At 47.9% G+C, this 15,825-nt stretch overlaps 2 protein-coding genes across 2 annotated transcripts; one reads left to right on the top strand and one right to left on the bottom strand.

Moving 5' to 3' along the window:
* The first annotated feature begins 851 nt into the window (after positions 1-851).
* Positions 852-2,118, top strand: F4822DRAFT_187479 (putative cytochrome c oxidase polypeptide VI mitochondrial precursor). Its single transcript, XM_051453503.1, has 4 exons — positions 852-859; positions 989-1,274; positions 1,496-1,541; positions 1,766-2,118. Exons 2-4 carry the CDS (start codon positions 1,075-1,077, stop codon positions 2,003-2,005), a joined length of 486 nt encoding a protein of 161 aa, XP_051317268.1. The 5' UTR covers positions 852-859; positions 989-1,074; the 3' UTR covers positions 2,006-2,118.
* Positions 2,119-9,719: 7,601 nt separating this feature from the next.
* Positions 9,720-14,139, bottom strand: F4822DRAFT_427339 (FAD/NAD(P)-binding domain-containing protein; the record flags this gene model as incomplete). Its single annotated transcript, XM_051460718.1, has 6 exons — positions 9,720-11,988; positions 12,041-12,230; positions 12,284-12,621; positions 12,673-13,231; positions 13,330-13,446; positions 13,503-14,139. 6 exons carry the CDS (start codon positions 14,137-14,139, stop codon positions 9,720-9,722), a joined length of 4,110 nt encoding a protein of 1,369 aa, XP_051317267.1.
* Between the last annotated feature and the right edge of the window lie 1,686 nt (positions 14,140-15,825).

Genomic DNA, 15,825 nt, shown 5'->3' with positions numbered 1-15,825 from the left:
TCATCCAATCACCATTAACTAATACAAATGTTCTAAAGCATTACCTAATATCGCATCGCCGATTATGATAGCATGTAAATGATAGGCTACCATTTCCTTTCAAGATGTTTTGGGAAAGTCTATAGAACATTGATAGAAGAATGCGACGGTGGAAGGCTTCTCGTACGTTACGGGCTGCTAGACATGGTACCGATAGCCGTTTGGAGTGACATTTTAGCGATGCCAAACCAAAAGAGTGCATCTGGTATCAGATGTTTCGATATCCCGACGGAATGGTTATGTGTATATGAAGATACACATATTAAAATACCTGTAATATTGTAACACAAATTGGAGATTGTCCCATTTGTTGGACAATATAAAATGACGTCGAAAGTCAACATGGAGTTCGCATGGGCGCAGGCAGTAACAGTAGAAGTAACAGCGTAGGGCCGTCCCGCTTCAAGTCAATGGTGCATAAGGCATTGAAGGCAGCAGAAAGAAAAGCAGCAAAGCAGGAGCTCTCCGATGCTTGGACCACATCACGAAAGTTTATAATGAAACTAATACTATTCGAGAAGGAAAGTGAGCTCACTGTTCTTACTATTGCAGCTACAGTTCAACTAACTTTGGCCGTAACAGGCTTGTCCAGCAGCAGTATCAAGCGACGACCCCCCATATTCCCCCCATAAGCTCCACTCGCCGACCACCGACTGGCCAATAAGAAGACACCCTTTTGTGAGCCGGGCTTCCATTTCTCCTGTCCACACGCCATCATTCGATTGTGAGAATTTCTTTTACAGTTAAGATTAACTTGGGAAGTCGAGAGCGAGACGAAGTAGCAGAAACCCAAAGCCGGGCCACCGAATCAAATCAAAAAGTACACTACACAACATTAAACACCCATCCATCATATCTCGCAACCTTTAATCAATTTTTTTCAAGTACCTTTTTATTTCCTCGACGACGACAATTCTCATTCAACGATAAGCAACTGAAAATTTTATAGTTGTTTATTATTTCTCGTCGCTCCTCTTTTTTTCTCTTCCTTCTCCTTCCTCCGCCAAAATCTCCCCTCCTAAAAATACACCTACGATGTCGATGTCACTTCTCCGAATCGCCTCGCGAGGCCCCACGAAAACTTTCTTCCGCGCGAACCGACCTGTTGCGCCCTCTCGATCCAGTGCATCCTTCGTTCCGGGTCTGATTGCTGGTTCCAGCCTTAACTTCAGCACGACCGTGTCCCGAAAAGCCGCCGCGCACCACGAAGAAACATTTGAGGAGTTTACCGCCAGGTAAGGAATTTTATTTTGTGCCGCACCCGAATCAACCCGACGAAGCACAGTAGCAAGGTTTATAGCTCAATTGAGCCCGATTGAAGACGATTAGGATATCTGGAATGGTCAATTGGTTTTTAAATGGCGCTGTCGGAGCTTCAATATCGCTCAATTGACATCGGGATATTGGCGACATATCAATTTAGCCCAAATTACTAACCCAAGCTTTCTCTATCTAGGTACGAGAGCGAATTCGAAAAAGTACAAGATGTTTTCGAGCTTCAGGTTCGTCTAACCCCCCGATACCCGAGGTCTTTCATACATTACCGCCCGTATCTGTCTTCATTCCTTGGTTCTGCACCAAGTCAGCCGCCTATCCAAGCTACCTAGGTCGACCCACACTCCCCACACGGTTATACGCGATAAAATCTCCCATCACGACGTCAACGACTCGCATATAAAAAAGACAATACCCAAGTCTAGCTAGCTAACATATCATAATCGCGCAGCGTAATCTAAACAACGCCTTCGCCTACGACTTGGTCCCCTCGCCGTCCGTCGTCGAAGCCGCCCTGCGCGCCGCCCGCCGCGTCAACGATTTCCCCACCGCCGTCCGCATCTTCGAGGGCATCAAGGCCAAGGTCGAGAACAAGAACCAGTACCAACAGTACCTCGACGAGCTAAAGCCCTTACGCGAAGAACTCGGCGTCGTCTTGAAGGAGGACCTGTATCCCGAGGAGGCCAAATAAATAGGTTAACCAATGCCTCTCTACCTATACTATTACTAGGTAGCGGTTGAGAGGACGGTTTATTCTATTTATTTGACAGAAAAAAATCAGGAGTAGCGGCAGACCAAAAAAAATTCGGGAGACAACACCAAAGAGACGTAGGCGTATATTTTATACGTGGAGAACGCGACGGATGCATAGAGAAAGGAGAGAAAGACGACGAAATGTCTGGCGTTGCCCCCTTGGATGGATGAGGTGTTGTTCCCACCGCATGTGTATATGTCTACTACCAACAACTTACTACTACCTTTACTATTACTATTACAGCCGAACAACAAGTTAGAAATCAAAACTTCTGTCCCGGGGCGCAAAGAAATCAAAGAGCATGAGAATGAGAGCCATATGAAGGCGGGTCGTCCTAAACTAGAAACATGGAAGTTGAGTTTTTTTCGACGAGGCTGTATCAAGTATCGATCCCTCGTCACACGTAGAAGACTCGACTCGGGTCGCCATATGACGTATCTCTAGCCCTTCTCTGACCCGAGCAAAATACGTAGGTTACTCGAGGTATACCACCACCTTACCGGTCATTTTATTGCTTACCTGGCTTTTATAAGTACTTATTGTTTAACTGGGTATTTTAATCCTAGAGCGCATCTACGACCTCACCTCCTAACTTCACATAAAAAGTCACTGCACTCGCATGGAAAGTCAACGATATAATGCGATATGTACTCAGTAATTCACCGCCCACCTGCATACCTAATAGGTAGCCACTACCGCAAATATACACTTCCCTTCACGTTTCTTCCCCTCATCTTTCCTCTTCCCCCGTTTCATCCATCTCAACTCATCGCCTTTTGTTCACTAATCCACTTCTCTCGCCCGCCTATCATCCCATCTCTTGTTGCTAATTACCGGTAACACACCGCACACTTAATGGGAATAGGTTCGTCCACCACCATCTATAAGCGCCGCAAATTTCGGTTAGGTTAAAAAGTCGCAAACCGGACTCTTCTAACGTCGTCTAGCGTCGTTGTTGTATGAAAAATCTCAAATGCGGACCCGAGGTAATGTAGTGAAGTGATGTAGGAGAAAAGTAGATAAATCCTGGGATATAGCAAGAAAAAAAACCCCACGGGCAAAAAGTCTGGTCGACGGTATCCTCGTGCGACCTAGACTTAATACAATGGCCCGGCTTCCAAGGAAAAAGTGCATAAATCGGAGAAGGAAGGGGAAGGTAATAAGATCCTCTTCTACTGCCCCTTTTCGTGATTCTGTGTACTCGTGGGATTCGGTAAGGTTGAGAGGATCGGGAGTCGTGATGATATCGTAATACATTATCCTATAAGACAGCCAATAATTATCGCTGTGAATGCCTCCGAGGAGGAGCGATGGCTGTATCAGGTGTCGTGTGTAACCTAAAATCGCGACTCTCGCAGATGCGAAGCACGATTTCCTGGTGCCGGAGTTCCAATACCAACACCCGTCTCAAAGACGCCCGTGGGTGGAGGCGCAGGACTAGTGCCACGGCTACTTGATCCGCCTTTACCACGGGCGCCGTTTCGCGGGCTATTGAAGGCGCTCAGTCGGGGGCTACGCGGAACACTACTCTGTCGCGTGCCTCTTCTGTTCTCCTTGAACGTCCTCAGTTCCTCCTTAACTCTAGCGAGTTCGAGGTCGCGGTCGCGGACTATGCTCTTCTGCTCCTCGAGCATACGCAATAATTCCTTGCTTTCGTTCGCGGCGTGGATGCGGTTTACCTCGACGATGTTGGCATCGGCCTTACGACTAAGAACTTCAATTCGTTGTTCAAGTCCACGGTTTTCAGCTTGGAGTTCTCCGGCTCGCTGAGATGCATCCTGATAGGCGCTCTTAGCATACTCCATATCACTTCTGGTGACAGCGATTTTCTTCTCCAGTAGTGAGACTTTGCTCTTCGAGTCATCCAGGTCCTTTTCCAGCTGGGCCATCTTAACTAATTCGGGGTTCGTAGATTTGAGAAGTGCTTCACTTGCCGAAGCCAACCGTTTCTGCAGTTCCGCATTCTTCTCTTTCAGCGCATCGTTCTCTTTTCTACTAGATTCAAGGCCGGCCTCAGTGGATTTCACCACCTCCTTGACCTCGCGATACTGGTGTTCGAAAGTCCCTCGGTCTTCGAGTGCGTCCATAAATTTAGACTGAACGAGATTGACTGTGGCAACGTGATCATCGACCTCTTTCTTAGATCGATTACTGAGCTCTCGGAATTGCTGCTCACGTTGCTTGCTCTCTTCAAGTTTCGTCTCAAGACTTGCGATCTACAAAACATTAGTCCGACCTTGACGCCAATGATAACATATGAATTGAACTCACCCTAGCTGACAGATTCTCTAATTTCTCAACTGATATGGAGAGCATTGCCTTCGGAGTGTGACCGGTAGAATCATCACCAATGATTTCCTTTAGAGAGTCGCTAATATGACTAACGCCAGTTACGATCGTGGGTTGCGATACTCTAGGGCGCTTGGGAGCAGACCCTTCGTCATCAACCTACCACAAACATTAGTACTCGGATGAACGATAAAAGTAATGAACGGCTTACCTCATGAGATCTCTTACGGCCAATAAGACTCTGGTCAAGTCCAAACCCTTGAAGATCAGGTTGTGATAATTGACTCTGAGTGGCAGCATGCAAATCCTCAAATACGTCTTCGGGTATTTCTTGAGGTTCCCAGAAAAAGTCATCATCATCAGGGTCCTCAATGTAGCCCGAGAAAACCCCGGCTGCCCCGTCTGGTTGTATCTGAGGACTACTAGCATCCTCCACGTAACGCATCGCTTTAACCAGAGCAAGCACAAGTACGTTCTTACGTTCTAGTGGTTCTAGGTTTTCTGAAACGCGCATGTTGAGGTGCTGGATCGAGCACGTATTTGTAAGAAGTAATAACGGAGGAGAGCGATCCCGGACTGACAAGGGGAGCAACTCGGGTCGATATGTGTGATCGAATGCTATGACCACATCAACGTCATCAGGAATCAATGCCGGACTTTCGAGTGTTGAAGAAACGACGACCGTCAGTAGATGCTGAGCGGCTGGAAGGCTGCTGATGTCTTGTCCAGATCTAATGTAGCGACAACCCTTCGCCTCGACTACGTGGCCAAGAAGATCCATCAAAGTTTCAGAACGGACCAAAATCAACAGCTTTTTATCCGAACCCGCCTGAGTTAAATGTGTAAGAAGATCGTCGACAAAGGCGAATTTAGGGTTAGTAGTGACCACGTGTTTCGCTAACTCAGCTGGTCTCATAGTCGCCACGGTCTCCATGAAACTCGGTAGATCGCAGATGTCGAAAAGACGGGAGAACATCTCATCGAGTTTCGATATAGTTGTAGGATGTGGCTTCAAATGTGGCAGGACACGAAATGAAGCTGTGTACTCATTAACTAAGGCTTCGTTCTCGCGGAGAACATTGTTGTATACTTCTCGTCTCGGGTTGTAGTACGGAAGGGTTACAACATATTCATTAGTGCCAGTTGGGATGTATGGAAGAAGGCTCGCCGGGTAATCGGGAGGAGATAAATCGTTCTCTTCGTGCGGCATGGCGAACACATCCGGAATCTGTAGATCATGATGCAGAGCATCGTGCGTAGATAATGATGGGCTAATTTCCATGTCATTCTCAATCGAGAGCGTTAAATTTGAGGGATCCAAGGTTGCGGGGTGTTCTTCATTAGCGATGTAGCCGACTTCAGCCGGGGCACTCTCTAATCCTAATCCGCTTCGTGCATCTTGTGTTCCCTGTATTTCTTGCACAACAGGTAATTGTGTAGTCTCGGGTACTGCTGATTGCTGTTCATTAGATGGTAACTCGCTTTGTGTTACTGCTTGTAAGGACTGGGTCGGGAGAACCGGGGATGACAGGCGCGGCGGTGTGGGTGTGATAGGGCTGACTTCAGGAACTGAGATTTGCCCAGCCATTTGCGCTACGGGAGCTACCGGGGTATCTTGAGATACTGCTAGAGCGTCTACCTTCGCGGAAGTCGGATCTGCATCTGTTGAACTTGCAAGGCTCGGAGAAGTCTCGCTCAAAGAAGCGAAACCTTGTTCTCGTATCAATCTTAATCTCTCACGCGCGGAGAGCGCAGCGGGTTGGGAACTATCCATCCTCGCTAATACGACTTGTTGCCGTGGTAGAGATGAGCCCTGAGAAAAATTCGAGGTCGCCGGAGCAGGCGTGGATGCCTCCTCTGCTTCAATGCAACTGGTTGCTTTGTTGAGATTGCTTTGCGATAACTCTACGCAATCCGACGCAAGTTGAGATTCAATCAGGTGACCTTTCGAAGACGACGCACTTCTAGTATTGCCGTCTAATTCGCTCAGGGCCTGACTTGAGTGCTGCGAGTCGTGTTGATTGCAAATTTCGTTTGATACCGTATCGCGTAACACAGTATCGGGTACGATTGAATCGTCGTCATATACTGTGAAATTCGCGTCGGTATTCGTCGCTAACCCACCTTGTTGACTGCTTAATGGCACCACGATCTGGGCGGCTTGTGAATTACTCCGAGATGCGATGCTAATGCTATTTACGGACTGCAGGTCTCGACTTGCACTTGCCGCAGAGATAGGTTCGTCCGAAATTGGACCAGGTAGTGGGACCGACGAACTCTCACTCGGCTGGGAGGTTGGAGGAATAATATCGAGATTGAGATTTTCCTGCGTGGAAAAAACCGGGAAGCTTCCGCCGGTGTTGCTTTGTGAATTATTTGGTTGCGTAGAACTTGGATTGGTCTCAACCACAAATGCAGACCCAGATAGATTTTCCCGGCTGTTGCCAGTACGATTGTCCGGTTGGTGCGAAGGGATATCTACTGTTAGCTGAGCAGAGACGCCTAGTGGCTGGAATTTTTTCGAGTTCTGCTGAGATGCAGCAGTGACCCCCCAGAAAACCTCACTGGCGGTGATTGAACCTTGGAAGCCAACGATACTTTCTTGAGTTGCAAAACTTGAAAATCCGGATATCTCTTGAGAATCGGGGATTACCCGATGATCCTCGTTTTTTAATTCGGATTTTTGGACTGCTGGGGATGTACCGAAAGAAGCGGACTGGGACGAGAGTGGAATGCTTGTTTGCTGCGAGGAAAGCGACACAGGGATGTATTCGTCGGTATCGAATTCTGGCTTTCCTGGCAGCTCAATCACTATTTGACCTTTTCCAGGCCTTGAATCTCCTAGGATACCACTAGCTGGGATTCCCTCCTCAATTGATTTGTGGTCGTCCCGTCCACTTGGTACCTCTGACGTATATTTGGGAACTTTCACCCCACGGTCTGTACCCTTAGATGTCACTACAATACTGATTCGTCGGTGTTCACGTACGGCTTCCTTGCTAAGCTCAGATTTCTCTTCTTGCTCTAAAGGCCTCTTCTTCATCCGAATTTTGGGGGTACGATTTGTTTGGTTCGTAGTGCCACTCTCCGTAGTATTGGACGCATCCGAAGTAGAACGAGGACCAGCGATAGTTGCATTAGTCGTATCCCGGGCACGCTTAGCTTCAGCTTTACTCTCCTTCCAAGCGCTTATCGCAAGTTCTGTCACGTCGAATTCTGGTTGCTTTACAAACTTCTTAGCGCATGTGCATGTGCGTAGTATGGTATGATGTAAATGATGCAAAGAGTAACGAATACAACAGGGACAGAGAAAGCAGACCGAATACCAAGCGTAATGAATCTCAAAGAGAGTAGGTAGTGCGTAACTGAAAGATAGATAGTAACTTACCCAAGTTGGTGTGTATGGCCGACCGTTCTTATCGGTGCCTTCCCAGTCCACCAAATAATATACCTTCCCACGTTGAATCTTCTCGTCTATAATATTACGGATCGTAAACCAGCGATCCTCGTCTTCGTCCTCTTCGCTCTCGACAACACGTTTGGACTTTCTTTTCTTGGGTTTAGTTTTAGATTTAGATGGTGCTCGCGTTGATTTGGTATTAGATGGAGGCCGTAATCGGGGTCGGGTTAGTTCACGATGTTCGGGTGGTTGTTCTTGACGCCGTTTCTGTGCACGATACAACTCGGAGTGTTCCGCACTCATTGGCGGCAGATTCCCTGAAAGGTAGGCTGAAAAGCAATAAAATCCATAATTAGTAAATAATAAGAAACAAAACCAAGCCTTGTTGGCTCCAATAGATGCACGCGCAACAATTTTACTTAATCTCACCAAGGTTGTTGTCCTTGGCCATTGAGAGTTCGTGATACTCTAACGAGGCTCGTCGGACTACCTAGCTAAGATCTAGGATAAAATAGGTGATAGGTGGTATGATAACACCACTGATACCACTGATAGATGGCAGCCGTGCCACAAGGCTTCAGGCTACTACCTTCCGTACCGCCGTCGTGGGCCACCTAGCTCAACACCTAGCTTCAGTGTATCTAGGTACCGAGCAGGGATCTAGCCGGTGACAGGGGTAGCCTAAAGTTTCGTATTCCCGGTAGGGGGGTACCTAAAGGCCTCTGTAGATTAGCGCTATTTAGGTATACCTCGGTACGATATCAACCACCCGCATTTTATACGTGCATGTGGCTGGGGAAACTTGAGAATAATACTTGTACATACCTAGGTGCTTAGCATTTATCACGAGATAAATGTCGCAATCACAATTAAAGCGTAATATCGGCGATGGGGGAGGTGTACGGGCAAACGAGTGTTAGGAACTAAAATAATATAAAAGTATAAAGACGGCGGACGGACGTTAAGGAAAGACCTATAAAGCGAATTATTGAAAGATCAGATGTTGCGAAGGTACGATGCTGACTCCTAGGTGAGTAAGTGCCTTAATCGATGGATACCTAAATCAAGTGATGCGTGCAGAAAGAACGAAGTATCACCCTCATTAAATGTTCATAAAAGGAAATAACGAAGCGTTAAGCGGGGAATAAGTAGCAGCTACATGTATGTCTTAATCGATGCCTAGTTACGAGTTCCTTGATGCGCGACTATAACTACCTAGCAACCACCTCACTAGCCTATTCGACAGTGACGTGTCATCGACAGTACCCCAGATGCTTGTTATGAGTTGCTATTGGTTATCTCGTAATTCCTTTTTGTGCCTTAGGTAAAATCAAAGATGGAAGAAACCATTCAGAGGTCTCAAGATGATACATTTGACGCAGTTTGCGATGAATTACCGAAATGCATGAAATGCAAGCTGTTCATGATGAAGGAGCAAGCTACATCTATTCTATGAGGAAACAGCAACTTAACTAAATCACACGAACTGCGACAACAACTCTCGTTTAAAACGGGACGGGACGGGAAGGGGCAATCCTCCTACTCGCCCCTAACATGGCAGGTAGCATTACTATATTCAGCTAGGAGGGTTAAATCGAGAGTAAGAGCTATGCTGAGATAGCCATAGACACTTCCAATATCTTCGGTGTAACTAGTTGTAAGATAGACTAGTGGGGTACATCGCCAATGAGGAGTTGCCTCCTTTATTTTAGAGACTGTATAGAAGGAACTAAACAATAAAATGGCAGTTCCATATGCCTGCCATAAGTGAATACAATAAGGGGGTATAACATCACATGTACCTTCCCAAGTCGATAACTCCAACCCTTAACCCTTAACCTTAACTCATAACTCCAAAGCAACCCATCCCTTTTATGCTCCTTTTCCTTCATACAACAATCAAAAAGTCAAAGCCAAAGTCCATCTCATCCCTCGTAAACTTCACACAACTCATACACCCTTCTAATACAACAGCCTTCCTGTCTCTACCAATCTCTGAAACTCGTCTGCCGGATCTCTAAACTTGTACTCAGGTCCCCGAACCACACGATCAACTTCCTCCCTCACAAATGGATAAATATCCTTCCAGGCATTCCTCCCCATCCAGCAATCCAAGTGTCCATAATCAGGCACCACCCTGCGCCTATACTGGACCCCCGAGGCATCATCTCCAGTGCCGAAAGCATCTGTCAGCACCTCATACGTGCGCTCAGTACTCTCCGGACTCAACACCGCATTGTCACGTCCCACAAATAGTAGTATCGGGACGCCTCGGAGCTTGTTAATGTTCTGCTTCGTATCCAACCGTTCATACAACGGACTATTACCCATAACGTGGCCTTCGTATCCTTGCCTCATGAGCAGATGAAGTAAAGTAATGCTAACACCACCAAAGAATCGATCGATCTGGCGATGCGTAGCTTCGTTCAAATTGCGATGATTCCAGCACCGGCCCAAGGCCATTGTGCACCGATGGCAACTCGCGTTATTGCAGATCTCCTTACGCTCATCAGGCATAAGACGCAGAAGCTCGTTAAGCCCCTTCTGCAAGTAACTGTCGTTCTTGCTTGTGCTAAAGCTAAACCAATTCCCGCCGAGCATCCGGTACATCCGATCAGCAGGGATTGGGAGAGCTAGAATCTTGATTAAATTCATGGTGTTCCAGATCGGATTCATGAATACTTGACTGCAGGTGATGCCCTTGACCCATTTGGACGGGATGGTGCCGTCGAGGAGGCCGGCGGAGAAGGCTACGCTGCCCATGCAGTGCGCGATAGTGTAAATGGGTTCGGGAATGATTCCACTACGAGTTCCTTTGGGGGTGGAGTCTGGGTATTCTTCTCGGATAAATTTCAGACACGCTTTTAAGTCGAGACGCGCGTCAAATGTTGTCCAGTTATTCTGCGCGAGCATTAACATTCCGATTCGATGAACGGCGACGAAAACCCGGTATCCGGCCCGACGGAAGTAATTGACGGCGTTGTAGCGAATTGTCGGAAGCGCGTAGATCTGGTGATCAACCGAGGCACCAGGGATCATAAATAGGTTCTTGGTCTCAATTGTCTTGTTCGTGGGTTCCCACATATATAGGCGCGTGACAACACCATCGGAAGCTGTGATACTAAACAGCTTATCGTAGGGTGTGTTGTTAACGAAGCCTTGGTAAGACTGCGAGGGATATTGCAATGGCGTGAGTGGAGCTAGGAGAAGCGACATCGATTTCCGTGTGAAGAAAGTGAGGAAATTGGCAACGCCCATTGCCTTCTCGAGGATACTGCTGCCTGTGGGGGTGAGGGTCAAGACCTCGGATAAGAAATCAGCCGGTTGGATACGCATAACACCCTTCGCCACAATCTGTCCTAAAAGGCCACATTCATCCGCATCTGAGCATCTTCTTTGGTGATCCGGTAGGGATTCAGTGATTGTGACATAGAGGGTGCTGGTTGACTTCCAAAAATGCGTCGGCGACAATGCGACCGATGAATCAACCACCTTGTATCCGTGGAAATGGAGTTGCCTTCCGTTGATACCACGCATATCGAAGTCATAAGTAAGGTTTCGAGTCCCGGGCGCCTTGCGATCGAGTAGGAATAAGTTGAAATCGCCTCGTTGTACCATGAATGGAGAACCTTCCAAAGTAGGACAGATAAAGGTACCGGTCAGCATTGCCCTGTGATTGGGGTCGTGTACAATTGACCGGATATTAAAAGACTGTACGCTGAGGAAGAATCGTGCTGTTTCGCAAAGGCTTTTCGCAGTCCTAGCGGCAAGTTCGTATGTGTCGATATTATCCCGAGTAAGGCCCTTGTCTTTGTGGATGTATCCAGACATAACTTCGGTGAAACCGAAACCGCTATCGTTCATACGCTGGGCGCCGTCAATAGCCTTTGTCGCCTTATCTATCCTTTGGACCTCTACCGTTTCTTCAACGTGAAATATCGATGCGCGTCGCCCGTGGGTGCGTTTGTGTTGAGGAGAACCAAAGAGGTCGAGAATCCCATTTTTAGTCGGGTCGATTGTGAGATTTCGCTTTTTGGCGTACATGTGAACGGATCGCTCAGCTAAAGCAGTAATCGTCGCGAAGGGGTTTGCGCCAAGAGCAGTGGGGATAACTGCTGCATCGGTGACGATGAGGCCATCGTGCGTCTCCGTGCCGGAGCCAATGAAGAGTTCACCCTTGTGGTTTGTAGCACCGGTCGCGCCAGTGCCATCATTTGCCATGCAAGCGCCACTAAATATCGTCAGAATACAAGTTAAACGGATAAGGATTTCAATCGACTTACCCAATCGGATGAACAGTGACTTGCTGTTCACCAAGAAGGGCATACCAGGGGTTCTGCACAAATGTGCCCCCGACGGCTCTCGTGGCCCTTGCAAGAATGTCATTCAGGTGCTTGACATGGTCACTACGGCCGACACCAACGTATTCAAGGACCGGTTTATCGTCCTTAAGAGTCAAGTACGCTTGGTTGCCTGGAACAAATCAGTAATCAACTCAGTTGAGGGTAAGTTAACGGTAAACTCACTATCATGAGACATGATTAAGTACACTTGTGTCTTCTCGATCGCGCCTCTCTTGAAGTAAGGACCAAGGAAAGTGCTGCCTATACTAGATAGATTCGCCTTGAATCTATCAACAAGACCCTCACCAGTCGGCTCAATTCTTCCAGGTAAGAGCTCGAGCATAACTTGCAGGAACGGCGCAAGAGCTCCTGGGATAGAGCCTTCTTCGAGGACGTAACCATCCAGTGGATTCTCATGGCCAGCTCGGTTATCGATGATACCAGTAATGCAAGGTCCAACGGGGCGGCTGTGGGATGGGCCAGGCTTTCCCATGGCGTTCGCATCATAATCGGTATTATAACTAAGGAAATGATTAACAGTGTTCGTGAGCAGTTTTAGTAAAGCCACTTACCCAAATCCAAGTATATCGCCATTGCCGCTCATATTCTGGCCTACCTTCTCACTCAACCCCAGACCCATGTTCTTACTCCTAAGAAGGATCTCCGTCGTACCAATAGCGCCGGCACCTAGGAACACAGCCTTCCTTGCATGAACCCACATGAGATCACCATGTAAGTTTGCTTTGAAATGGCCACGATTCCGTCCGTGCCAAGCGAAGTAGACAATGTATCCCTGTTGCGGGTCTGGGGCTTTGGTGATATATCTCACCTCGGTTTCGCAGAATATGTCGGCATCCCAATTCCACGCATCTGCTATGTAGGTGACTAATGTGGTGTTCTTGGATCCGTCGTTTAGGCCGGTAGCGTCTTGGCCGGTGAGTTGTGATGGCTGCATTTCTACACCGCAACTGTTTGGTCCGTTGTGGAATCGCGTCGTCTGCCGTACACGGCTGAATTTGTCTCCCATGTTGAGATACTTCGCTTGCCTCTCCAGTAATTCGAGTTTAGGGAGCTTAGGCCAATCTTCAGGATATTTCTCCGGCTCTAATACATCTTCTGCTTTCTTGTAGTCTATTGATTGATGGATCAGCCTTTGCCCTCATTTTATCGCCCGGTGAAAGAAACGAAGGGGTGTTCTCCGGAAAGTCTGAGGGATAGTAGAAGCTTACACTTATTTAGACTCTTAGGGTCGTCTCTAATCTCCTTTGGCCATGCTTCAAGCTTCAGTGTCTCTTCATCCGCTTCCAAATACACATTGGCATTCATCAAGCTCGTTCCACCAAGACCTAAACAACAATTAGCCCAACATACAATCCCCTAACTTTCATTCATGATAACTTACCATTGCAAACAACCGCATGTTGGCAATTGCCGAATATCAGATGATACATGCCGGTGGGATCACCCCCATTGACGATCTTCTTAGGAAGCCAACCAGGCGCGAACTCGCCGGAGTAATGCACTTGTCCTATCGCATCGGCCGCATGGTCCGGATACTCGCCAGGCCAGCGCTCCTTACCACGTTCTAAGACACAGACCGATTCGCCGGCGCGAGCCATGCGAGAAGCCGCGACACCACCTCCATAACCGGAGCCGATGACGACGCAGTCGTAGGAATGGCGCATTAGCTCCACTGCTTTTGAGATGCGGGGGAATCGTGATGATTTGGGTTCATCACCCCAAGCCCGGGACTGGGGCCCATTCGAGGTCTCATCGTGAGGTCCGTACATGTGATCGGGTAAAGGTTGAGCTTGGGTAAATGAGTCGCCGGTATCTAGTCCGTTTGCTCCGTAGACGCTATGGTCGAAAGAACCGACTGAGCAATTCGAAGGGCTCCTCTCGCGTCCATGGCCGTTTACAGGTCCGATATACTCGCCAGTGAACTTATTTCTGTATCCATTTGAGGTTGACGCCTCACCCTGTGCCGCTTGGGAAGGGTCGGCGCCGGTCGTTGTGATATCAGGTACTACCGACGGCATGGTGGTGACGAATTCCGTTTACCGGTCACAATGAAGAACCAGGATGAGGATTGGCCTCTATACGGGCCGGGTTTGCTGAAGGCTACCAATATCTTCAGCAGAGGTAGGAAAGGCAAAAAAAAACAATCATAAGCAAACGCCTCCAAACAAGAAGTAAGATGTATCAAGGACTATGAAGGACTAAAAGCGCCGAGGGATGATTAGGGTTGCAACAGGATGCTGGGGACATGCTAGGGTAAGATCTCGAGGAATGGGGACGGAGAATTTTGCGCCTCGTGGGATGGTCTCATATATCAGAAAACATCGGTCCTTTGTAGTTCGAGGTCGCTCTATTGGCGTACCGGTCTGATGTGTCATGGATGATGTACAGTTGATGAAAGGCCCTCTGAGAAGCAGTCGACTGTTTACGGACCCCTGCAGAATAGCAGCCGAAGTGACCTTCTACCCTCATCTTGCAGAACTACTGCGAGACCAGGGGTGGCGGAGACCCTTGTTCGCTGAGGCAGGGCTGAAAATTGAAGCAACGATCGTCAGCTCATATTAGCAACCCCGAAGTAATATTTACGCGTTAGCGAACCCTCTACCGAGTCTTACTTCCACCGAGGCCATTGGGCGATGCGTACCTACCGTACTAGTTCGGGTCAGATCCAATAATAAAAATTTGGTTTAGCTGAGCTGCAGAAGCGGAGGAAGCTAACTGGAATGAGAATACTACCTTGCGAATAGGTGGATGGGTCGAAGAAAAGAAGCCCAGGATGAGAAAGAATCGTTCATGGGGTTACAAGCTGTGGCCCCCCCTTATTCGACAGATTCTAGCGGGGTAAAAAAAGAAACATTGATCTACAAGTACTACAAAATCATTCAAGCCCATCATCGATCAAATTGTTAGGTACCTACCTAGGTATGTGGCATCTGATAGAGCAGAGTGTCGCTTCTTGGCTTAGATGTTATAAGGTAGACAGCGCAGCGCCTCTGGTTCGGGCCGCTGTTCCCGCTTGGGGTTTCGTTTCCCCAAGTCCATGGTAACGATGTTATTCCTTTGCGAATCTCGTTTAGAAGAAGACGAGCCAGTAATATCGACGAAGACAAGCCTAGGGAGGCATCAAATTGCAATGGGGGCCGAAATACAGCGTCGCCCTTCCAACGGTAGACGACCTGGGTACATTGTCAAGGTCCAAGCGATTTGTCTTTTTCCGTCATGAATACAAATGAAATGCGAAAGCTAATTGGCTCACGAACGACTCAATTCGGATGGGGCCCTGTCTTGTAGCAAGCGTACCGGACCCATCCGTTAATTGGCGATGTACCCTATAAGACTTTAGAGCGTTCAATCGTCAGTTGATTCCAGTACCCTATCTCTTACACCTGGGACACGTACCCCATGGAGATACGGGATTTTGAAGCAGCACAAAAAATAATATTTTTAATCATCGTGGGCATGGGCGTGGGCGTTTGCCGTACTCCCAGGCTACTTTGATCGGACAGCCAGCGTCCTGTCTCACCGACGTTCGTGATATAAACAAACCCACTGCCACTATTATGACATCAACGAATTGTCTCCCCTTTGAGGGGCTTCTAGTGGCCGTTTGGAGGTTTCAGCCACGTATACGAACTTGAAAATGATGGCGTCCAACGAAAGTCTCAAATGAGCCTAGGCATTCTAGTTGTGTCAGCCGTCGCGATAAT

This window comes from Hypoxylon trugodes, assembly GCF_022578975.1.
Source record: "Hypoxylon trugodes strain CBS 135444 unplaced genomic scaffold F4822scaffold_3, whole genome shotgun sequence".
In the NCBI taxonomy this organism is placed as follows: domain Eukaryota; kingdom Fungi; phylum Ascomycota; class Sordariomycetes; order Xylariales; family Hypoxylaceae; genus Hypoxylon; species Hypoxylon trugodes.
The sequence above is the reverse complement of the archived record's forward strand: the minus strand, read 5'-3'. Positions and strand labels throughout refer to the sequence as shown.